Source organism: Triticum urartu, chromosome 6A (assembly GCF_056163025.1).
Source record: "Triticum urartu cultivar PI428250 chromosome 6A, HENAU_Tu73, whole genome shotgun sequence".
Lineage (NCBI taxonomy): Eukaryota > Viridiplantae > Streptophyta > Magnoliopsida > Poales > Poaceae > Triticum > Triticum urartu.
In genome coordinates, this window is record NC_141878.1 from 106,185,169 (window position 1) to 106,209,613 (window position 24,445).

The 24,445-nt window shown below is 40.5% G+C and overlaps 1 protein-coding gene and 3 non-coding genes across 4 annotated transcripts; all 4 read left to right on the top strand.

Annotated features, from left to right (window-relative positions):
• Positions 1-1,648: 1,648 nt before the first annotated feature.
• On the top strand, positions 1,649-11,881 carry LOC125515736 (peroxisomal fatty acid beta-oxidation multifunctional protein). The gene is made up of 18 exons (XM_048681243.2): positions 1,649-1,882; positions 1,985-2,056; positions 2,691-2,753; positions 2,858-2,914; positions 3,046-3,113; positions 3,237-3,318; positions 3,418-3,473; positions 3,884-4,186; positions 4,872-4,958; positions 6,255-6,429; positions 6,574-6,695; positions 6,928-7,091; positions 7,947-8,201; positions 9,022-9,143; positions 9,249-9,370; positions 9,490-9,638; positions 10,887-11,025; positions 11,608-11,881. The coding sequence occupies exons 1-18, from the start codon at positions 1,786-1,788 to the stop codon at positions 11,653-11,655; spliced, it is 2,181 nt and encodes a 726-aa protein (XP_048537200.2). The 5' UTR covers positions 1,649-1,785; the 3' UTR covers positions 11,656-11,881.
• A 1,800-nt stretch (positions 11,882-13,681) lies between these two features.
• TRNAH-GUG (transfer RNA histidin (anticodon GUG)) lies at positions 13,682-13,753 on the top strand. Its single transcript has one exon. It is a non-coding gene; the product is annotated as a tRNA-His (tRNA).
• A 539-nt stretch (positions 13,754-14,292) lies between these two features.
• TRNAH-GUG (transfer RNA histidin (anticodon GUG)) lies at positions 14,293-14,364 on the top strand. Its single transcript has one exon. It is a non-coding gene; the product is annotated as a tRNA-His (tRNA).
• A 9,577-nt stretch (positions 14,365-23,941) lies between these two features.
• Positions 23,942-24,013, top strand: TRNAH-GUG (transfer RNA histidin (anticodon GUG)). Its single transcript has one exon. It is a non-coding gene; the product is annotated as a tRNA-His (tRNA).
• The last annotated feature ends 432 nt before the right edge of the window (positions 24,014-24,445 follow it).

Consider the following 24,445-nt stretch of genomic DNA (forward strand, 5'->3'; position numbering starts at 1 on the left):
CCCCTTCCCTTGGGGTATTGGCTGGAGGGCCTTCTTCCTCGGGTGGACGGCTGGTGACCGGACCAAGTTCGAGAACACCATGGAGGTGTGCTCGAACTTCGGCTCCATGCCTGAGATGGAGAACGAATCAAATGAAGTGCTCATGAAGGCCAGTAAAGAAGAGCTGAAGACGCTGATTCCTGACCCAGCGAAGGGCGCGATGGCAGTTGACATCATTCGCTGGGCCAGAATTAGGCCGTCTCCGTCGACCCTAAACAGAGAAAGAAGTGGTGCAAGTACAAGACCTACTGGGCTCCTAATGACCGCCATGCCGCAGTGTACTAGGAGACGGCTATCGCGCTGCCGGCGGTCATCGGCGGGGAGTCTAAGGAGGAGGAAGAAGAAGCGGTGCAGATGCTAGCAAGGGCGCCGGAGCCAGGCCGTCGTTCCTGGCAGATCGACCTCGACTCCGCCGAGGATGACGACGACGACCCGCCGGCCCGCACGGTGATGAAGAAGAAGATGAAGGCCAGCGGCTCGACCAGCTGCTCCGCACGCCGGTGATGGCTGCCGCGGTCAGCCAGTGTCCGTTGTCCACCCCCAATCCCCCAATCCCCCTTCTGCATTCCGATCTTGCATGTATGAACTCGTATGAACTAGTATGAACTACCCCTATTCTTACCTACATATTCCCCATTCCCCTCCGCCCTCGATCGAATCTATCACCGTGGATCGAATCTAGGGTGCATGTCGAAGAGATAGAAGTGCTTACCGCCATTGATGGAGTCCCGTGGTGTTCTTCCTCTGCTCCGATCCGCCGTCGCCTGTGATGGAGTCCGGTGGTGTTCTTCCTCTGCTCCGATCCGCCGCCGCCTGTGAGAGTTGGGAGAGTGGGGAAGGGTGGGGAGAGGGAGCGATGAGGGGCGGCGAGGCTAATAACTGCCGGCGTTTCGGGAAGCAACGCGGCTTCTCGAGCGTGGCCGCGCGCGTGCGGCCGCCGCCGCCCACGTGCACCGCTCGAGCCTAGCCTTGGAGAAACTGCCGATTCATGGGTTTCCAGTGAGTCAGATCCAGAACTGCTTTAAGTTCCGTACAATGCAGACCCAATAGTAAAAACAGAGAACCAAACAGCCCATACACATCCCGCACGACCCTGGTTGGGCTCGATGCGGGCAACCAAATACGCCCCAAACTGCGTGTAGTTGCATACACCGAGACAATGCAGACAACAAAACAACGTGCCAAAGTTGATCTCCTAATGCAGAAAGTCCATATACAGGCAATCAAACAACTCGCAGATGTCGCATATTAGGCTGTTTTTAAAACCAGATTGGGTGGAGAAGGATATGCAACACAAATACTGTGACATTAGGCAACCAAACACGCCCTTAAAGAGCATCACCGTGGTGAGAGGAAAACCGAGACAACTTTATTCGACGTGACGCCGTCCTCACCGCCCCGGCACAACCAAACGGAACAACGATGGTACCTGAAACAGCACGGAAGACAAGCAGCGTGGAAAACCTTACTTGCGTCCAGCACACTCGTGTTCTCTCTCAAAAAAAAGAAAAAACCCAGCGGCGGGCACGCTGGACACATCCGCGATCCGATCCACCCACCGGACGCGGCGACACCGGTCCCACTCCACAGCCCTCTCTCTCGTCTATCCGTCCTCCTCCCGAGCTCGAGAAAACAAAACGTGCAGGTTACTCGTGCCGGTAGCTTCAGTCCTCCACGTCTCTTCTCCCCCCTCCCCCTCCCCCTCTCCGATCCATCGATCCCCAGGTCCTCGCGGCGGAGTCAGCCATGGCGGGGGCGATCCGCGTCACCATGGAGGTGGGCGCAGACGGCGTCGCGCTCATCACCATCTGCAACCCGCCAGTCAATGCCCTGCACCCCATCAGTAACGCCCTCCTCTCCGTTCCTTTCGGGGTTGGGGTGGGTTTCCGTCGGGGCTCCTCCCGCTAGTCTAATGCCGTGCGCCGGTTCGGTTCTCCCCGTGCAGTCATCCAGGGGCTCAAGGAGAAGTACGCGGAGGCCGCTGATCGCGACGACGTCAAGGCCATCGTGCTCACTGGTGAGATCCTCTTCGCTGGTGGTCTCTGTTTTATGTAGTTGTTGTACGAATTGATGTTAGGAAGTACTAGAAATTTTGTTTTGTTTTGTTTTTCTGTGAAATTCGTTAAACACCCAGCTATTTCTGTATTATACTAGGACAGTTAGGATGGTACTGGAGCTGTCGCCATCGTGTCATTTCATTTGGGCTGTTCCCAGTCATCTTAGTGGTGGCGTTGCTTCAGTATTCTAGTCATCGTTGCTCGAGTTATTTTTAGGATGCTCGCCGCTTGGCTGAAAGTGGGAATCTCACTAGAATTTTCAACTGAAGTACGAAGGGAGCTGCTCCTTGTCATAGATTTTTGACTACAGGGAAGCTCCCCTGCTTCTGCACAGGTCAAAAAATGGTGAGCGGGTGTAGGTGTTTCTATTGTAAGGACATAGCGTGACTATAATCTAGATAGGAGACGTATATGGTACTATGACTGACCTACCACAATAAGAGGCATACTTCTTTTCTGTCACTGCACACACAGAGGAGGCCTTACGGCGCAGTGCATTCGAGGGATGTGGGCAAGGGGTTAAAAAATCAATTCAGGAAATTTGCTATTTCTGATACTTCTTTCTTCTGTATACTTACTTTAAAGTTTTTATAGGTGCTGCGGGGAAATTTTGTGGAGGCTTCGATATCAATGTCTTCACAAAAGTTCATGAGACTGGTAAGGGGTGTCTTCATTTGTACGGTTGGTAAATTGATTGTCCACAGCCTAGCTTTTTTGGACAAACTGTTTTATTTTCTTACACATTGAACATGGGTTTGCAGGAGATGTGTCACTTATGCCTGATGTATCTGTTGATCTTGTATCAAACATGATGGAAGGTTTGGCTTTTTTGTTTCTAGTTTTCTCATAGTTTCTATTATTTATGAATGATGGAACTCTTTAGGTACCTCAAAATTTGTATTGGTATCACAATATCTGGGCCTGACTGTGAAAACATCTTTACATGCAGATGGCAAAAAGCCTTCTGTTGCTGCAATTCAAGGCCTTGCTCTTGGTGGCGGTCTAGAGTTGATTATGGTCTGTCATTTTTGTTGCTATCCCATAGAACATTTTTACAGTGGTTTATCATTTTTAACCTGTAGCTGAACCTAAGTCCTGTTTATCTTATAAACGGCAATTTCTTTTTTAAAAAATTGTCAGGGTTGTCATGCTCGGATATCTACCCCTGAAGCTCAACTTGGATTACCAGAGCTAACTCTTGGCGTGATTCCTGGATTTGGAGGTAGGGAATTAGGGATACATCTTTTTCCGGCAGCTTGAAATAATGATTTTATTTGCTTGCTTTGTATTGGGTTCTGAAACCTTTTCACTTATCATGTAGGAACTCAGCGTCTACCGAGGCTCGTAGGTCTGCCCAAAGCAATAGAAATGATGCTGGTAAGTCTAATCTATCTTCTGTGTAACTTGTTATGCTGCTCTAGCTGCGTCAAATAAACTTCGTCTCGTTAGTTGATTAACATATGCAAAGTACATTAACCAAGAGGCATATAATAGTGAAAGCCAATTTTAAGTTAGTGGCTTGAGTTATATTCATTCATATTCAACCATGATAGTATAAGATTTTCAAAGAACAATGAATTTTGAAAAACTAAAGCATACATAAGAATCTCATTTCAAATTGTTAATGCCTGGTACATGTATGTAGCACCGAACATATTAGACACCCAATATTTTTTTGAACCAACAGTGTATATGTAATGATCATCTGGAAATTAGTGTCAACCTATCTTCTTTCTTACTCCTATCATGTTCAGTTATAATTAATGCATTCATAACATTTGCTTCAGCAATCGAAGTTCATTACGGCGAAGGAAGGAAAAGAACGTGGTCTTATTGACGCGCTTTGCTCCCCCGATGAGTTGATAAAAATGTCACGTTTTTGGGCTCTGGAGATTGCAAATTACCGCAAACCTTGGATAAGATCTCTTGGCAGAACCGATAGGCTTGGTTCACTGTCTGAAGCTCGTGCCATATTAAGTATGGCAAGACAACAAGCAAAGAAGGTTGCAGCAAACATGCCACAGCACCAGGCCTGCCTAGATGTTGTTGAAGAAGGTGTACTGTATGGAGGCCAGGCTGGTGTTGTGAAGGTTTGAATTTCCTATTTGTCTTAGTACATACTCTAATACCATCTACGTGCTTCTCTTTAGTTAAACAGTTAGCTGGGCACCATATCTCCCCAGAACTTCTAGAGATTAGGCTGGTCTTATTGTGTCAATTGAGAATTATACTTGAAGGGGTGTGTGTGGGTGGATGGGTGAGAGGTGGGGAGGGGGGATACACTTATACTGAAGGTAGATGCCATTTGCCAATATGCCCTAATTTAGTAATTGCTGATAAGCATAAGGTAAGAAAGCCCCTATGCAGCCATGTCTCTAGTCAGTTTCTCAGAAGAACCTATATTTCTTAGTTTCTCAGAAGAACCTATATTTCTTAGCTGAATTTTGCCCAGGGTAACAAATTAACTTGACAGTTACGTTGGGATCAGTGCTCTGCATGACTTAGGCAGGCTCCATTTGGCATCGTGTTGGATTATGATAATCCAGCTTATCTATGCAGTTTTATCTAGTTTACTGTTTGTTTAACAAACTTATCCCTACTTCCACAGCTTCTTTAGCAGCATATTATAAAACAAGTTCAGCACAACACAATTTAGCAACCACAGGCTGAGCCTTAAAAATAATACTAACAAACTTTGATGTAGACAACAATTGTTTCTTCATTCTGTTCTTATCACTTATACATGTGTTTGGTGAATCTACCTAAATAATGCAGGAAGCCAAGGTTTTCAAGGAGCTGGTACTATCAACAACGTCAAGGGCACTTGTCCATGTATTTTTTGCCCAGCGTTCCACCACTAAGGTTGTCCTCCTATTTACCTTCTCTTTTCCTGATTCACTTCTCATGTGTTGCCACTAACCCACTATCTTGAGTTTGCAGCACATAGTTAGCCTAACTTGGAAATACTTCCAATCCCTTTGTTTTTAGTTATTTTATAAGCAGTTACACTGCGTCAATGCCTATCTGCAACTCCTTGGTTATATTTATTTCTACTATCAGAGAACAAAAGTAGAACTTTTAGAGCTCTTTTAACTTTCTAAATGCACTAGCATACCTCTTAAGAGGTAAGAGCAGGCACATCCAAACTGTCTGCCGGTATTGGTAACAAATAGTATTTTTTTTCCTAACCTGCTACTACCGTTAACTTTGATCTCCTTACAAATGAAAAGTGTAATTAATTTACCTTAACCTTGGTAATTACCATCACCCATTAAAAAGAAAATGGATCATGGCTAATCTTGTTTTTTCAGTTGTAGAACATAACTAAACAATATATACAAGCATGTGCTATCACATGTAATGTTACAAGTTCTTTTGAGTACAGCCTTTGCCCACAGATGCATGTCGTTACAAGCTTTTATTATTTTTCATGTAATCAAATAAGTACTTCAAGACATTTTCAGTTTTTCACCCTTCAAATTAACTATGTGAGAAGCAAATTCTGCTACGTGAGAAGCAAATATTGGGTTCTGAAATATAATCATGTAATTTTCATATTTGAATAAACCCATAGCTCCCCCGCAAAAAAAGAACAAACACATAGCTCATATGCACGACCATGTTTGAAAAAAAATACTTAACTTATTCGTATAGTAGGAATGCGTAGCAATATTTGCATATTATCAACTGGTGAATTTTCAGTTATATTATTTCTTTGTATGCTAAATATCCAAATATATAAGCCAGTTGTACCTATTTAGGTCATGGATGACTTATCACATTCTAGGAGCGTCTTAATTATTTTCAAACTTCTACATGTATGCTTACTGCAATATTTCCCCTTCTGTTCTTTGTGACCCAAATTAATTTCTTGTCCATTTATTTGTGTAGGTGTTAATTTTTGTTTGTACCACCATCCAACCAGACTACGTTACAGAATATGATACATGATCTTAACTAACCATGCAACCAGACTACGTTACAGAATATGTATGATGCATGATCTTAACTAAGCTTTGCTCAAATTGCATGCCATATGTGAACACATCAAAGCTAAATTGCTGCAAGGATGCCATTTGATGTGTCAACTTTTGTTTTGCCCTCTTTGGTTATTTGTAACCTGGTGCGCTGTCCGACTCTTACAGTTGATTTTTTTAGGTACCAGGTGTTACTGATATTCAACTCAAACCTAGGAAAATAAGAAAAGTTGCTGTTATTGGTGGTGGTCTTATGGGCTCTGGAATTGCAACCGCCCTTCTTGTTAGCAATATATCTGTTGTCCTCAAGGAAGTAAATCCTCAATTTTTGAAAAGGGGACAAAAAACAATAGCAGGTCAATTTTGTTAAACTACTGTAGCATTTATTGGGAATTTCTTTCTGATGGATATTTGGATTTTGATTTCTTGTTGGTGTAATATTTAAACATCAAGTTATTATAAATGATGTTACTGAACAACACCGATGATCTTTTGCACAGGAAATCTTGAAGGCCTTGTCAAAAGAGGCTCACTGAGCAAGGATAAAATGAGCAAGGCAATATCACTTCTCAAGGGTGCATTGGATTATTCAGATTTCAAGGATGTCGATATGGTTATTGAGGTTGTCCTCATATAATTTATGATTTACTCAAGACAAATAGTTGTGCATATTATTTAGGGTCCCTCTAGTGCGTGAAACTTGTATTCATGACATTGTACTGCATTAATGAATCTTATGAAGGTTTCCATAAAATTGTTATAGGGAATTTTAATAGATAACATTGATATGGTTATGCAATCTATTACATAGTCATTGCTTGTTAGATTCTTATGCCACAGATCTTCTCTTGTAGGCTGTTATTGAGAAGATTCCTTTGAAGCAATCAATTTTTGCTGACATTGAGAAAATCTGCCCACCACATTGCATACTTGCAACAAACACGTCCACCATTGATTTGAATATTGTCGGCGAGAAGACAAATTCTCAAGATAGAATTATAGGGGCTCATTTTTTCAGGTTTGTCTTTCTCTTTTGAGTTATTTTTTAACACTCCCTGATAACTAGCAGTGTTCCAACTTAAGAAGTGTGCTTAGGACTTATGAATCAAGGCTACTGGAACACTTCACATCATAAAATTTGTTAACACATGCATGTAACTATTGAATTCATTGACACCATATATTGGAATTTAACTGCATGCATCTAATTTACGACGGGAAAGCATACTTATTCTTCATAGAGGGAAATTTGATTGTTATGCTAACAATTAAGTTATCCTTAGCGCTAAGTGTTAATGTGTGAACTTTTTCATGGAAGTTCCCATAATATTCTAAAGTTACTAGATGTAGGACAGGGCTATTCTTGGTGTCGCTTTACTGCATGATAATTTTTTCCGATGCTAATACTCCTTACAATTCAAACACAAGGCAATGACCGAATAAAACCTTTTCACAAGTATTTTGCTGAAGGAATATCCAAAAATAAATCATAACCCGCTCTTCCAAATGGACAACCATCATCAATTCCTGCAGGGAAAAAAATGTATAACCTATTATTCTTTAATCAATAGCAAAATGATGTTTGCATGTCCCAAACGACAAGTGGGCAATTTTGTTTGATTTAGCACAATTTCAAGTTAGATGCCTTCATAAGGTAGTAGATGTTGCAATATGTTCTTATAAGAATCTATTTTGGGAAGTTATGAGAAGCTGTTTCTATTGAACTTTCATACAAATGTTCGAAAAATATGTTACAAGCATGGGATTATGGAAATAACACTCCTTGAACTTTACTGAATTGGATGATATATCATTCCTTAAAGCTTTACTTGCTTATTGAGAAGGCGACTTGCTAATGTTATGTTATTTACAGCCCTGCTCATATTATGCCCTTGCTTGAAATTGTCCGGACGGAAAGGACATCACCACAAGCTATCCTTGATCTCATAACAGTTGGGAAAATAATAAAGAAAGTCCCTGTTGTGGTTGGCAACTGCACAGGCTTTGCAGTAAATCGTACATTTTTTCCTTACGGACAAGCTGCTCATCTTCTAGTTAGTCTTGGAATTGATCTTTTCAGAATTGATCGAGTAATAAGCAACTTCGGCATGCCAATGGGACCTTTTCAGTAAGTGCTTTGACTCTGTTTTTATGCTCATGTGTGGGATAATGGCCAATGGTCTCAAATTAAGTTCCTTATATGTGAATGAGCATGCAAATGTTCCCATTCAACTATAGACAATTTGTTTTCTATTTTTTGATGAAAATGTTCCAGTATGTATTGTCTGTTCACTTACCTAGAATAAATAGATGCAACCCACTTCAGAGCAATTTTACTATAATGTTATGGTCCACTATGAGTCTATGAGCATGTAGTTGTGATAATATCACTCTAGGAAAAAAAGGCAACTTATTAGGATATTTGCAATCCACCTAAAAAAAGAATATTTGCAATCAAAGAATTTGAACTTAATCAATAATATCTGCACAAATATATAGATCGAGCATTATTTGCTTTAAATAATATTGTAGTATATGTTAAATAGAAGTTGATGGTGAAAGCTGTGTTCTGCTTTAGAGACCATGTCAATGTCAGAACAATTAACTAACACTCAACCATCTTTGGGATATGCTTGCTGTGCCTTAGCTAGCTTACTACAATGAACAGAACAGTGCAGTGCTCAGGCATCATCCATTGACTCTTTCAAAAAATTAATCATGATCACCAAAGAGCTAGCTATAGACAGGGGTGCGTGGAACCTTGCTATCCATGTGCCAGAGCCATGAGTTGGTTGCGAGATCTTATGGGTTTCACCTCTAGCCTACCCCAACTTGTTTGGGACCAAAGGCTTTGTTGTTGTTGTTGTTGTTGTTGTTGTTGTTGTTGTTGTTGTTGTTGTTGTTATTCACATGAGTTCTTATGCTTGGCTGTTCCCATTCCCCTGCAGACTCCAAGATGTAGCTGGATATGGAGTAGCCTTGGCAGTAAAGGATATATATGCAGCTGCCTTTGGAACACGGAATTTTCACTCTGGTCTAGTGGAACTGATGGCGAAGAATGGGCGGCAAGGTATGCTTCTGAACCTGCTTTCGCTCCAGCTATGACTAGAGTGATAGTTACTGCACCATTCCCGTATATGCATTTTTCACTTGAAATTTCCCTGTTACTTTACAGGAAAAATCAATGGAAAAGGTTATTACCTTTATGAGAAGGGTGCGAAGCCAAAGCCTGACCCTAGTGTTCAACATGTGATCGACGAGTACAGAAGACAGACAAAGAAAATGCCGGGTGGAAAGGTTTCGCTTCCTCTTTCTAACTTTCTGTTACGTTGTTTCTGCATCTACTAAAAAATGCCGTGCTATCTCATTTGTTAATGGATGGTTTTCCTAATATTGATACATTGACTTGCTTGCAGCCTGTTACTTTATCGGATCAAGATATATTGGAGATGGTTTTCTTCCCAGTCGTTAATGAGGCATGCAGGGTCATGGATGAAAATGTGGTGATCAGGGCTGCTGATCTTGATATTGCATCTGTCCTTGGGATGGGCTTTCCCAAGTACAGGTAGGCAGCAGCTGCTTATCTCTGACTGTCCTAAATCCTAGTTAACCAATGACAATCTGCATTCAATCGAAATATGATTACATTATATATACAGGTTTAGATTCTACTGCTGGCTATATGCTGTTATAAATTATGGACCTAATTTAAGTCTTAGGTAGCCGCATTGTCTGTCATATATCAGAATAGATTTAACAGCAATTGATTAGGAGCAGTGGCGGGTGAGCGGCTGGTGGGCATGCACGTGGGAAGAAAACGGAGGCGCGTGAGGGAATAAGTGGTGGTAGGCGAGTGGGAGAGTGTCGAGCCGTGGGCGTGATCCATGGGAGCGTGCGAGCTTGGGCGGGATCGCTTGGGAAGCAGCGCGATCCAGCTGTGTGGGGGCGGGCAGGCAGCAGTTGGGGGCGGCGATTTCCGGCGGCGCTGGCTTTAATCTGAGGGGAGCAGGGCAGGTTTCAACCTGAACTACTGTAGTGAGTGAGGGCTTCACGTGGGGAGACGTCTGTGGGTTTTGACCGGAGGAGAGCAGGTAAAGCTGGAGCGAGTAGCCGTTTGGAAATTCCCCAAAAAGCTAATTATAAATTCTTCTCCCCATCGGAACAATGAGTACATGGTGGGCGTGATGGAAAAGCAGAGCAGATAGGGAAGACCGATCCAGAGAGAAACCGATCTGGAAGAGACCGATCGATTGAGGGAAGGATGGGCTGCGGCGTCCAGAGTGAATAAAAAAACCTTAAACCGTGAGCTCTGATACCATGTGAGGAAGTATGCAACTTGTATTTCCATGAGGTTATAGGTCGATATATATACATGTCTATGTGTGGTAAATATGCAGAAAACCCCTTATACAATGAGGATTTTACACGGATATATATATATATATATATATATATATATATATGTATATATATATAGCTATAACAAGCACTTGAAGCTAGTGAGTTAGCTCTATACCTGATTATTTTTAAATCGCCATGTTCTTTCCTTCTGCTCATTTTAGCTGATAGTTTTAATGATACTCAAGCAGATGTTCTTTCCTTCTGCTCAGTTTAGCTGATAGTTTTAATGATACTCAAGCAGTTTTTAGTTAAGTAAACATATCTGCAAGCTATAATTTACCTAATGTACGATACAATCCCTGTTAGTTGTAGTCATCTTTATGATATGTATTTTGTCATTATTATTACTGTTAGTTGAAGGTGTGGTGGTTACTTTGGAGTATTAGTTGTAATCTGTAGTCTTTTGATGAAGGGGTGGCCTCATCTTCTGGGCTGATACGGTTGGAGCATCCTATATACATTCAAAGCTTAGCAAGTGGGCTGAAATTTACGGTGATTTCTTCAAACCATCATCATACTTGGAGGAGAGAGCGAAAAGCGGCCGACCACTGGTACACTCTTGCATTCCCCCTCTTTCTGATGGATTATCTTAACCTAACTGGCTGACTATGTTGACTTGTTGCATATAGATTTTTGCGATTACATTTTACATACAAATAATGATGAACATAAAACATTAAGATCATCCATGTCTAATTATTGTATGACTTGTTTAACATAATCTGCTGTGTCATTGCTAGAAATTATTTATTAACTTATGATTTTCAATAAATTTTCTTTCTGACTGTCAACTGTTGTCAGTCTTGTTTTGTCGAGGCTGTTCGTTGGCACACGAAACTACTTGCATAGTACTAGTAGTTGAGAAGCTGGAAAATTAGTGGGTGGATTTTCTTTGGGATATGTTCTGGGTAATTTGTTAAACAGAGAAAAATCTCATAGTTATGGTTCCAGAAGTTATATATGGTAACGGTGTGATGGCAAAAGTTCAAACTGGAGCTTAAATTGTGGCCTGTACCCATACTGCGCATCTTTAGACAATCATTTTAGGGCCATCTTATCAATTGGTTGAAATATTGTGTTGCTCCTTTTCTTATCAATCTTGTTGGAAATTAAACATGCCAAAATATCCGCAGGGCGCGCCGAAGACGGCTCAGCAAGCTCCGACGAGGTCACGCATGTGAGGTTCAGCATACGAGGCACTTGGCACGGTTTTTGCTTGAACAGCGTCAACACTGCCTTCGGCACATATGTGGTGGTACTCAGAAGGACCTCCAGGGCTGATACAACAATCAGAATAAATAAATGTCTAAGCATACTGTTCTGATTGTAGTTCCATAACTGTAAATCTGTAACTATATGGTATTGTGATTCTGTCGCAAGTAGAATAAAGACCCCGTGTATGCTGTATTTGCCGGAGTGTACAACACAGAGTCGGGCACAGGGGGGGTTGAAATTCTGCGCTATATGAGCCGGCAATCTGTTTGCTGATAAGTGCGCCAATACATTGGTCGAATGCGCGTTCCCATAAATTAGTTTGGAAAGAGCAATACGACTATTTAGGCTGTGTTCGGCAATCCTTCACTACGGAGCGGAGAGCACCCTTTTAGCCGCTCGCCAAAATACAACTGCATGGCAATACGAATATTTAGGCTGTGTTCGGCAATCCTTCACTACGGAGGGGAGAGCACCCTTTTAGCCGCTAGCCAAAATACAACTGCATGGCAATACGACTATTTAGGCTGTGTTCGGCAATCCTTCACTACGGAGCGGAGAGCATCCTTTTAGCCGCTAGCCAAAATAAATGATGGGGTTTACTCCGCGGCCTCAGCCTATAGGGCCCAATTCTTGGGCCTGGTGATATCCCCCTTGGACCGCATGATATGGAAGAATTGGACACCATCAAAGGTCAAGTTCTTTGCTTGGTTGGCCCCTCAAGACAGAATTTGAACTGCCGATAGACTTGCAAAACGTGGATGGGAAAATTGTGGCTTATGCCCGCTTTGCAAACGAGAGTCTGAGATTGGGCCACATCTCTTCTTCAAATGTCGTTACACCATCAGACTCTGGAGTATGCTGGTCGCAAAACTTGGCCTTGAACATGTTGATATATCTACATGGCACTTGGCGGGATCCGTTAAGGAGTGGTGGGATAGAAGAACCGGCATGGATATTCCATCACGCAAGGCTATGGCCTCTTTCATCATGCTTGTCTCTTGGGCAATTTGGAACGAAAGGAATGCCAGGGTCTTTCGACATAAAAGTGCACCGCCCCTGATCGTCCTCAACATCATCCTCGAGGAAGCGAAACTATGGGTCGCCGCGGGTGCAAAGAAACTAGGGGAAATCATAATACGCGAGTAATTGTCATGCGGTATTGTATGGACACTTGTAAAACTCTATTTCTCTCTTAATTAATATATGAGGCAAATTTTTTGCCCTGTTTCAAAAAAAAAAAAATACAACTGCATGCGCTCCGCTCCACAGCGGAGTTGCAGAGCGGAGGGATTCCGAACAGCCTATACCTCTCAACTCCACGCTTGTCTAGACTAGAACGCTTATGGCACTGCGGCCGCCACTCTCCGTCAGAGCCTGAACCCAACCCAACGAAAATTTCCCCTTTTCTTTTCACCGCATACAGATCTCGCTCGCTCGTAGGCTTTGTTTGTTTGGTGCAGCTGCCGCTAGTCCACCTGAAATCTGACGTCCTGGGGCTTCAGACTGAAGTCTGTCTGCCGTCTCGCAGAGGAGACGGGGTAGGTTATATACTCTAGGTTTGTTTAGTAAGTACAGTATAATAATAGTGGTTTGATTTAACCACTTGCATGTTTATGGACTAATTAAAGTGTTCCTCCCTGCAAAGGTTGAGTATCACCGGTGCATTCTACTCTTTGCAAATACTATACAAGTTTATGCACATCTGTTTTGGGGCTATGCGGCTTCATATCGATTTTTTTTCTGGATACAGGAACTTCGTAGGCTGGTAATTACGTATTCGCAATTCCAAAGCAATTAGTCTATTCTGCATCCTCCGGATGTACAGGGACATGTACTGATGTACGCTTAGTGTGGTGATCAGTGTGTTCGCGGTCGAAGTCACCGGTGACCAGGCAACCAACTCTTTCGTGGCCTCAAGATTGATTGGAACACTTGAGGAAACCTGTGTATGATATGTATTACAGAGATCCTGTGTAAAACTTAAACATCAAAGTGGCTGTAGTTTAGTGGTGAGAATTCCACGTTGTGGCCGTGGAGACCTGGGCTCGAATCCCAGCAGCCGCACTATGTTTTTCTTTTTCCTGTATCACATAAATTGTAAGTTAGTCTACACACTATGTTTTTCTTTTTCCTGTATCACATAAATTGTAAGTTAGTCTACAGACAATTGTTTGTGGTTTCCCTTTCAAAGTTGATGAAATTGATTGTTACAAAACTTTGGCACAAATCATTGCTTTTATCATCTAATGACATTCATATAATCTATTATGACTGTGTGTGTATTGGCACATTTGAATTTCTTGTTTATGGGGTCTCCTTGTGTTATTATGTGCTTGTCATTTCATTTCCTGTGGTCAAATTATGGTGCTGACACCATTGCAAATGACTATTCCTTTCGCATAAGTAATATTGGTTGGATGGTAGCTGTTACTACAGAATCTGGTACCCTTTATGATCAAATAAGAAAGACCATGTTTTTTCTTTGTTCATGGCACTATTGAGCCAGATAGACATCTCCATGTTGACAAGCTTATGAAAAAAAGGAAAAAAAATACTCACTTAAGCTAGACTGCAATTTGTGTGTGTAAAACCTAAACATCAAAGTGGCTGTAGTTTAGTGGTGAGAATTCCACGTTGTGGCCGTGGAGACCTGGGCTCGAATCCCAGCAGCCACACTATGTTTTTCTTTTTCCTGTATCACATAAATTGTAAGTTAGTCTACACACTATGTTTTTCTTTTTCCTGTATCACATAAATTGTAAGTTAGTCTACAGACAATTGTTTGTGGTTTCCCTTTCAAAGTTGATGAAATTGATTGTTACAAAACTTTGGCACAAATCATTGCTTTTATCATCTAATGACATTCATATAATCTATTATGACTGTGTGTGTATTGGCACATTTGAATTTCTTGTTTATGGGGTCTCCTTGTGTTATTATGTGCTTGTCATTTCATTTCCTGTGGTCAAATTATGGTGCTGACACCATTGCAAATGACTATTCCTTTCGCATAAGTAATATTGGTTGGATGGTAGCTGTTACTACAGAATCTGGTACCCTTTATGATCAAATAAGAAAGACCATGTTTTTTCTTTGTTCATGGCACTATTGAGCCAGATAGACATCTCCATGTTGACAAGCTTATGAAAAAAAGGAAAAAAAATACTCACTTAAGCTAGACTGCAATTTGTGTGTGTATTGCCACACTATGTTTTCCTTTTTCCTGTATCACATAAATTGTAAGTTAGTCTACAGACAATTGTTTGCCACTATGTTTTTCTTTTTCCTGTATCACATAAATTGTAAGTTAGTCTACAGACAATTGTTTGTGGTTTCCCTTTCAAAGTTGATGAAATTGATTGTTACAAAACTTTGGCACAAATCATTGCTTTTATCATCTAATGACATTCATATAATCTATTATGACTGTGTGTGTATTGGCACATTTGAATTTCTTGTTTATGGGGTCTCCTTGTGTTATTATGTGCTTGTCATTTCATTTCCTGTGGTCAAATTATGGTGCTGACACCATTGCAAATGACTATTCCTTTCGCATAAGTAATATTGGTTGGATGGTAGCTGTTACTACAGAATCTGGTACCCTTTATGATCAAATAAGAAAGACCATGTTTTTTCTTTGTTCATGGCACTATTGAGCCAGATAGACATCTCCATGTTGACAAGCTTATGAAAAAAAGGAAAAAAAATACTCACTTAAGCTAGACTGCAATTTGTGTGTGTATTGCCACACTATGTTTTTCTTTTTCCTGTATCACATAAATTGTAAGTTAGTCTACAGACAATTGTTTGTGGTTTCCCTTTCAAAGTTGATGAAATTGATTGTTACAAAACTTTGGCACAAATCATTGCTTTTATCATCTAATGACATTCATATAATCTATTATGACTGTGTGTGTATTGGCACATTTGAATTTCTTGTTTATGGGGTCTCCTTGTGTTATTATGTGCTTGTCATTTCATTTCCTGTGGTCAAATTATGGTGCTGATACCATTGCAAATGACTATTCCTTTCGCATAAGTAATATTGGTTGGATGGTAGCTGTTACTACAGAATCTGGTACCCTTTATGATCAAATCAGAAAGACCATGTTTTTTCTTTGTTCATGGCACTATTGAGCCAGATAGACATCTCCATGTTGACAAGCTTATGAAAAAAAGGAAAAAAAATACTCACTTAAGCTAGACTGCAATTTGTGTGTGTATTGGCACATTTGAATTTCTTGTTTATGGGGTCTCCTTGTGTTATTATGTGCTTGTCATTTCATTTCCTGTGGTCAAATTATGGTGCTAACACCATTGCAAATGACTATTCCTTTCGCATAAGTAATATTGGTTGGATGGTAGCTGTTACTACAGAATCTGGTACCCTTTATGATCAAATAAGAAAGACCATGTTTTTTCTTTGTTCATGGCACTATTGAGCCAGATAGACATCTCCATGTTGACAAGCTTATGAAAAAGGAAAAAAAAATACTCACTTAAGTTAGACTGCATTTTTTTTTCATCCATGCTATTCAGTTGATTCATGCTCTAACTTTAGATCGTGCGGTCATCTACGACGTATGATCTGATTATGCCATGAACAATTGCAATAGCATGTCTTCTGATGTCATTGGGACAATTCTCGCAAGTGCGCTGATGAGTAATTCAAGCATGAACATTTTTGTTCGCCCGCCAAGTCTGGTGTGTGACCGATGAATGCCACACTATATTTTTCTTTTTCCTGTATCACATAAATTGTAAGTTAGTCTACAGACAATTGTTTGTGGTTTCCCTTTCAAAGTTGATGAAATTGATTGTTACAAAACTTTGGCACAAATCATTGCTTTTATCATCTAATGACATTCATATAATCTATTACGACTTTGTGTGTGTATTGGCACATTTGAATTTCTTGTTTATGGGGTCTCCTTGTGTTATTATGTGCTTGTCATTTCATTTCCTGTGGTCAAATTATGGTGCTGACACCATTGCAAATGACTATTCCTTTCGCATAAGTAATATTGGTTGGATGGTAGCTGTTACTACAGAATCTGGTACCCTTTATGATCAAATAAGAAAGACCATGTTTTTTCTTTGTTCATGGCACTATTGAGCCAGATAGACATCTCCATGTTGACAAGCTTATGAAAAAAAGGAAAAAAAATACTCACTTAAGCTAGACTGCAATTTGTGTGTGTATTGCCACACTATGTTTTTCTTTTTCCTGTATCACATAAATTGTAAGTTAGTCTACAGACAATTGTTTGTGGTTTCCCTTTCAAAGTTGATGAAATTGATTGTTACAAAACTTTGGCACAAATCATTGCTTTTATCATCTAATGACATTCATATAATCTATTATGACTGTGTGTGTATTGGCACATTTGAATTTCTTGTTTATGGGGTCTCCTTGTGTTATTATGTGCTTGTCATTTCATTTCCTGTGGTCAAATTATGGTGCTGATACCATTGCAAATGACTATTCCTTTCGCATAAGTAATATTGGTTGGATGGTAGCTGTTACTACAGAATCTGGTACCCTTTATGATCAAATCAGAAAGACCATGTTTTTTCTTTGTTCATGGCACTATTGAGCCAGATAGACATCTCCATGTTGACAAGCTTATGAAAAAAAGGAAAAAAAAATACTCACTTAAGCTAGACTGCAATTTGTGTGTGTATTGGCACATTTGAATTTCTTGTTTATGGGGTCTCCTTGTGTTATTATGTGCTTGTCATTTCATTTCCTGTGGTCAAATTATGGTGCTAACACCATTGCAAATGACTATTCCTTTCGCATAAGTAATATTGGTTGGATGGTAGCTGTTACTACAGAATCTGGTACCCTTTATGATCAAATAAGAAAGACCATGTTTTTTCTTTGTTCATGGCACTATTGAGCCAGATAGACATCTCCATGTTGACAAGCTTATGAAAAAGGAAAAAAAAATACTCACTTAAGTTAGACTGCATTTTTTTTTCATCCATGCTATTCAGTTGATTCATGCTCTAACTTCAGATCGTGCGGTCATCTACGACGTATGATCTGATTATGCCATGAACAATTGCAATAGCATGTCTTCTGATGTCATTGGGACAATTCTCGCAAGTGCGCTGATGAGTAATTCAAGCATGAACATTTTTGTTCGCCCGCCAAGTCTGGTGTGTGACCGATGAATGCCACACTATATTTTTCTTTTTCCTGTATCACATAAATTGTAAGTTAGTCTACAGACAATTGTTTGTGGTTTCCCTTTCAAAGTTGATGAAATTGATTGTTACAAAACTTTGGCACAAATCATTGCTTTTATCATCTAATGACATTCATATAATCTATTACGACTTTGTGTGTGTATTGGCACATTTGAATTTCTTGTTTATGGGGTCTCCTTGTGTTATTATGTGCTTGTCATTTCATTTCCTGTGGTCAAATTATGGTGCTGACACCATTGCAAATGACTATTCCTTTCGCATAAGTAATATTGGTTTGATGGTAGCTGTTACTACAGAATCTGGTACCCTTTATGATCAAATAAGAAAGACCATGTTTTTTCTTTGTTCATGGCACTATTGAGCCAGATAGACATCTCCATGTTGACAAGCTTATGAAAAAAGGAAAAAAATACTCACTTAAGGTAGACTGGATTTTTTTTTCATCCATGCTGTTCAGTTGATTCATGCTCTAACTTCAGATCATGCGGTCATCTACGACGTATGATTTGATGATGCCATGAACAATTGCAATAGCATGTCTTCTGATGTCATTGGGACAATTCTCGCAAGTGCGCTGATGAGTAATTCAAGCATGAACATTTTTGTTCGCCCGCCAAGTCTGGTGTGTGACCGATGAATCTTAAAATTCAGTTTGTGTTCGCTTGATGAAGCAATACATGTCATCGTGATGAGTTGCTATGTGATCTGATGGTATTTTGAACCATTGTTGTGTTGAGCCGGTTAGTTTTAATAAATTATTGATAATTGTTGCCATGTTGAGAAGTGCTGCTAGTGGGAGGAGCAACCGAACAAACTTTAAGTGGGGAGGGATCAGACCCCCTAGTTGAATGCTTCCATGTGGGGTAGGATTTAGACAAGGGGTTTACCCAAACCCTGCAGGTATTAGACCCACCATGCAGTGTCTGAAAGTGCGTTATATCGACTAGAGGGGGGGTGAATAGGCGATTTTTATGAAAGTCTTCAAAACGTGGATGTTATGAAGACAAACGATAGAAATAAACCTATTACCCTGCAGCGGAAGGTAGACTACACTAGGCAAGCAATAGTCAAGTATTCAATAGAGTGAAAGCACAATGACTAATAGCAGCAATGTAGTAAGGATCAGGTAGGAAGATATTGTGAAGCCACACAGAACACGCAGTCACTCAATGAAGACAAAAGATAGTTCGAACATACAATGACTTCACAAGGAGTAACAGTAAGTAAAGGGAAGGGAAGATGAAACCAGTGACTCGCTGAAGACAATGATTTGTTGGACCAGTTCCACTTGCTGTGACAACTGTACTCTGGTTAGAGCGGCTAGGTATTTAAACCTTAGAACACACAGTCCCGGACACCCAGTCCTGAACACGCAGCTCAGGACACCCAGTCCTCACCGTATTCCCCCTGAGCTAAGGTCACACAGACCTCGCCCAATCACTCTGGTAAGTCTTCAAGGTAGACTCCCAAACCTTCACAGACTTCGTTCACCGGCAGTCCACAATGTCTCTTGGATGCTCAGAACGCGACGCCTAACCGGCTGGAGGATGCACAGTCCTCAAGTGTAATAAGTCTTCAGATCACACAGACAAGAAGACTTAAGTGATGCCTAATTCTCTTTGGCTCTGGGTGGTTAGGGCTTTATTCTCGCAAGGAATTCTCTCTCAAAGGCTTCAAGGTGGGTTGCTCTCAAATGACAAAAGCCGTACTCTGAATCTGAGCAGCCAACCGTTTATGGTTGTAGGGGGTGGGCTATTTATAGCCACTTGGCAACCCGACCTGATTTGTCCGAAATGACCCTGGGTCACTAAGGAACTGACACGTGTTCCAACGGTCAGATTTCAAACTCACACGGCAACTTTACTTGGGCTACAAGCAAAGCTGACTTGTCCGACTCTGGACAAGATTCGCTCTCATAGTCTTCACTCGAAGACATAGGTTTTGTTTAAGCATCACTTCAGTCATTCTGACTGATTCTCTTGGACCTCACTTAACAGTACGGTGGTTCCTATGACTCAACAAAGAAAAAAAACAACTACGAAAGATCTAAGTCTTCGAGCTCCATAGGCTTCATGTGATGTCTTCTCTTGTCATAGTCTTCAATGTGAATATCTTCATATACCACCTTTGACTTCAATGTCTTCATACATTTTTAGGGGTCATCTCTGGTAGGAAAACCGAATCAATGAGGGACTTCTACCTGTGTTATCCTGCAATTCTCACAAACACATTAGTCCCTCAACTAGGTTTGTCGTCAATACTCCAAAACCAACTAGGGGTGGCACTAGATGCACTTACAGTGTCAAATTATGGTGTTGACACCATTGCAAATGACTCTCCCTTTTGCATCAGTAATATTGGTTGAATGGTAGCTGTTGACATATAATGTGCTGCCTAGTCTCTTCCATAAGATCGGTCTTTTGGTTGCATTGGCTAGAGCATGCACTTCTACATGGTATCAGAGCCAAGAGGTCTCGAGTTCAAGACCCGGCTGGCGCAATTAAATTGTAGCCCACTTTCCGTCCATGTTTAGGCATGAGGGAGCCACACGTGAGGGGGAGTGTTGACGTATAATGTGCTGCCTAGTCTTTTCCATCAGATCGTTCTTTTGGTTGCATTGGCTAGAGCATGCACTTCTACAGTAGCTGATACTATAGAATCCGGTACCCTTTATGATCAAATAAGAAAGACCATGTTTTTTCTTTGTTCATGGCACTATTGAGCTAGATAGACATCTCCATGTTGACAAGCTTATGAAAAAAGGGAAAAATACTCACTTAAGCTAGATTGTAATTTTGTTTTGTTTTTTTCATCCATGCTACTCAGTTGATTCATGCTCTAACTTCAGATCGTGCGGTCATCTATGACGTATGATCTGATTATGCCATGAACAATTGCAGTAGCATGTCTTCTGATGTCATTGGGACAATTCTCGCAAGTGCACCGATGAGTAATTCAAGCATGAACTTTTCTGTTCGCCCGCCAAGTCTGGTGTGTGACCGATGAATCTTAAATTTTAGGTTGTGTTCGCTTGATGAAGCAATACATGTCATCGTGATGAGTTGCTATGTGATCTGATGGTATTTTGAACCGTTGTTGTGTTGAGCCGGTTAGTTTTAATAAATTATTGATAATTGTTGCCATGTTGAGAAGTGCTGCTAGTGGGAGGAGCAACCGAACAAACTTTAAGTGGGGTGGGATCTGACCCCCTAGTCAAATGCTTCCATGTGGGGTAGGATTTAGACAAGGGGTTTACCCAAACCCTGCAGGGATTAGATCCAGCAGGCGGTGTCAGAGCTTAGTGAGGGCCAACCCGGTCTGCCGCCCGCAGCCCAGAAGTTTTTTTTGGATAAACCCACCTTTCATAGCCTGGCAAGCGAGTAGGAAACCTGTGTGGGGGACATTGTACCGTATTACAAATGTTATGTGTAAATTTGTATCAATAAAGTGGTTGTAGTTTAGTGGTGAGAATTCCACGTTGTGGCCGTGGAGACTTGGGCTCGAATCCCAGCAGCCACAATTTATTTTTTAAATTGCAAGTGAGTCTGAAGTTAATTGTTGTAGTTTCTCTTTCAAAGCCAATGTACTTGATTGTTGCAAACCTTTGGCACGGATGATTTTTTTACCATTTAATGAGATTCATATAATAGAATATGAATTTGTGCGTGTATGGGCACGTTTGCATTTCTTGTTTATGGGGTCTCCTTGTGCTGTTCGTTTCACTTCCTGTGATAATCAAATAATGATGTTGGCGCCATTGTAGCCATTGTAAATGACTCTCCCTTCTACATCAGTAGTACAAGTTGAATGGTAGTTGATACTACAGTTCTCAACTGGAAATCCAATTCGGCTCTTGGGAGCATATGTTCCTGCCCATCAAAAATATTTTTTGCAAATGTCATTTTTTTTGAAAAAAAATAGTTGTGTTCATTGTCACATCAAAACGCTACCTGCAAATTTTTAGGAGGAAAGCATAAATATTTTGATCTGTGCAAAAAAAGGAAAACAACAAGTCGAACGAAAATGTTACCTCTAAATGTTACATTTATTTTGTCTTTTTTCACTGACGAAGCACTGCCATCCCGTTTTGCATGAAATTGGCAACCACACTTGTTACACTAACAAGAATATCTATAAAAAATTCAGAATATTTAACTTTTATTTACTATTTATTTTGAACTTACTGTTCATTAGGGATCATATGCACCCACAGCCAAACAGCCCTCCCATTTCTAGCCCACTTTATGGTCAAATAATAAAGTCCATGTTTTTCTTTGTTCATGACACTATTGAGATAGATATCTCCATGTTAACAAGCTTGTGAGAAAAAGGGAAATACTCACTTAAGCTAGCTTACATATTTTGTTCATTTTTCTTCTTCCATACATGCTCTTCAGTTGATTCGTGCTCTAACTTGACATCGCTCGACCATCTGCAACGTAAGATCTGATGATGCCAAGAGCAATTGCAATAGCATGTCTTCTGACGTCGCCGGGACAATTCTCGCAAGTGCGCCGACGAGTAGTTCATGCATGACCTTTTTTTCATCAACCAAGTATGGTGTGTGATTGATAAATCTTAAAATTCAGCTTGTGTTTGCTTGATGAAACAATACATATTATCGTGATGAGTTGCTATGTGATTTGATGCTATTTTTAACCGATGTTGTGTTGAGCCGGTTAGTTGTAATAAATTATTGATAATTTTTGACATGTTGAGAAGTGTTGCTAGTGGAGCAACTGAACAAACTTTAAGTGGGGATGAATCAACCCCCCTAGTTGAATGCTAACATGTGGGGTAGGATGAAGGCAAGTAGGGTTTTGATCCACTAGGTAGTGGGGATATTAGTGAGGGCCAACCTGGGCCACTGCTCCCAACGCCATTGTAAATGACTCTCCCTTGTACATCAGTTGTACAAGTTGAATGGTAGTTGATACTACAGTTTTCAACTGGAAATCCAATTCGACTCATGGGAGCATATATTCCTACCCACCAAAAACATTTTTTGCAAATGACAATTTTTTTTTGAAAAAATAGTTGTGTTCATTGTCACATCAAAACACTACCTGCAAATTTTTAGGAGGAAAGCTTAAGTATTTTGATATGTGCAAAAAAAGGAAAAGAACAAGTCGAACAAAAATGTTACCTCCAAATGTTACATTAATTTTGTATTTTTTCACTGACGAAGCACCGTCATCCCGTTTTGCATGAAATTGGCAACCACACTTGTTACACTAACAAGAATATCTATAAAAAATTCAGAATATTTAACTTTTATTTACTATTTATTTTGAACTTACTGTTCATTAGGGATCATATGCACCCACAACCAAACGGCCCTCCCATTTCTAGCCCACTTTATGATCAAATAATAAATACCATGTTTTTCTTTGTTCATGGCACTATTGAGATAGATACCTCCATGTTAACAAGCTTGTGAGAAAAAGGGAAATACTCACTTAAACTAGCTTACATATTTTGTTCATTTTTCTTCTTCCATACATGCTCTTAAGTTGATTCGTGCTCTAACTTGACATCGCTCGACCATCAGCAACGTAAGATCTGATGATGCCAAGAGCAATTGCAATAACATGTCTTCTCACGTCGTTGGGAAAATTCTCGCAAGTGCGCCGACGAGTAGTTCAGGCATAACCTTTTTCTTCATCAACCAAGTATGGTGTGTGATTGATAAATCTTAAAATTCAGCTTGTGTTTGCTTGATGAAACAGTACATATTATCGTGATGAGTTGCTATGTGATTTGATGCTATTTTTAACCGATGTTGTGTTGAGCCGGTTAGTTGTAATAAATTATTGATAATTTTTGACATGTTGAGAAGTGTTGCTAGTGGAGCAAGCTGGGTTTTGATCCACTAGGCAGTGGGGAGATTAGTGAGGGCCAACCCGGGCCACTGCCCCCAACCCAGAAGATTTTCCCTCATGGACCCCCCTTTGTAGCCTGGAGACCGAGTAGGTCACCTGTGTGGGAGACATTGTACTGTATTACAAACGTTTTGTGTAAAATTTTATCAATAAAGTGGCTGTAGTTTAGTGGTGAGAATTCCACGTTGTGGCCGTGGAGACCTGGGCTTGAATCCCAGCAGCCACATTTTTAATTTTCTTCTTTCCTATATCACATAAATTTCCCTCATATCCTTACCCATCCCATTTGAGCTTACCCATACCCGCTAGCGGGTACAATTTTTTTTCATACCCGTCACCCAACAGGGTAAATGGGTACCCGTGGGTAAAAATATCTGTGTTTAAATAACATTAATTTGAGCATCACATAATTATAAACAACAACATGCAATCATATTTTATAAACAACAACACATAATAACATCAATATACATACTTATAACAAGAACACATTCTGTAAAATTGACACTTTCTTGTAAACAACGATACATCAAAGTATCAACACATTGTCATAAATAATAGCACATAATCATAAAATTTAAGTTGACAAACTCACGACAAAGTGTAGAGATAATTTGTCCATATTTGTTAGATTTTATAAGGGTACATGGGTCAAGAT

What these genes read in the sequence shown, in the direction of transcription:
- LOC125515736 (XM_048681243.2), top strand. Translation starts at nt 1,786, where the DNA reads ATGGCGGGGGCGATCCGCGTCACCATGGAGGTGGGCGCAGACGGCGTC. An exon ending in ATAGGGGCTCATTTTTTCAG is followed by an intron (nt 7,092 to 7,946) that starts GTTTGTCTTTCT and finishes TGTTATTTACAG; the next exon opens with CCCTGCTCATATTATGCCCT. An exon ending in GGCGAAGAATGGGCGGCAAG is followed by an intron (nt 9,144 to 9,248) that starts GTATGCTTCTGA and finishes GTTACTTTACAG; the next exon opens with GAAAAATCAATGGAAAAGGT.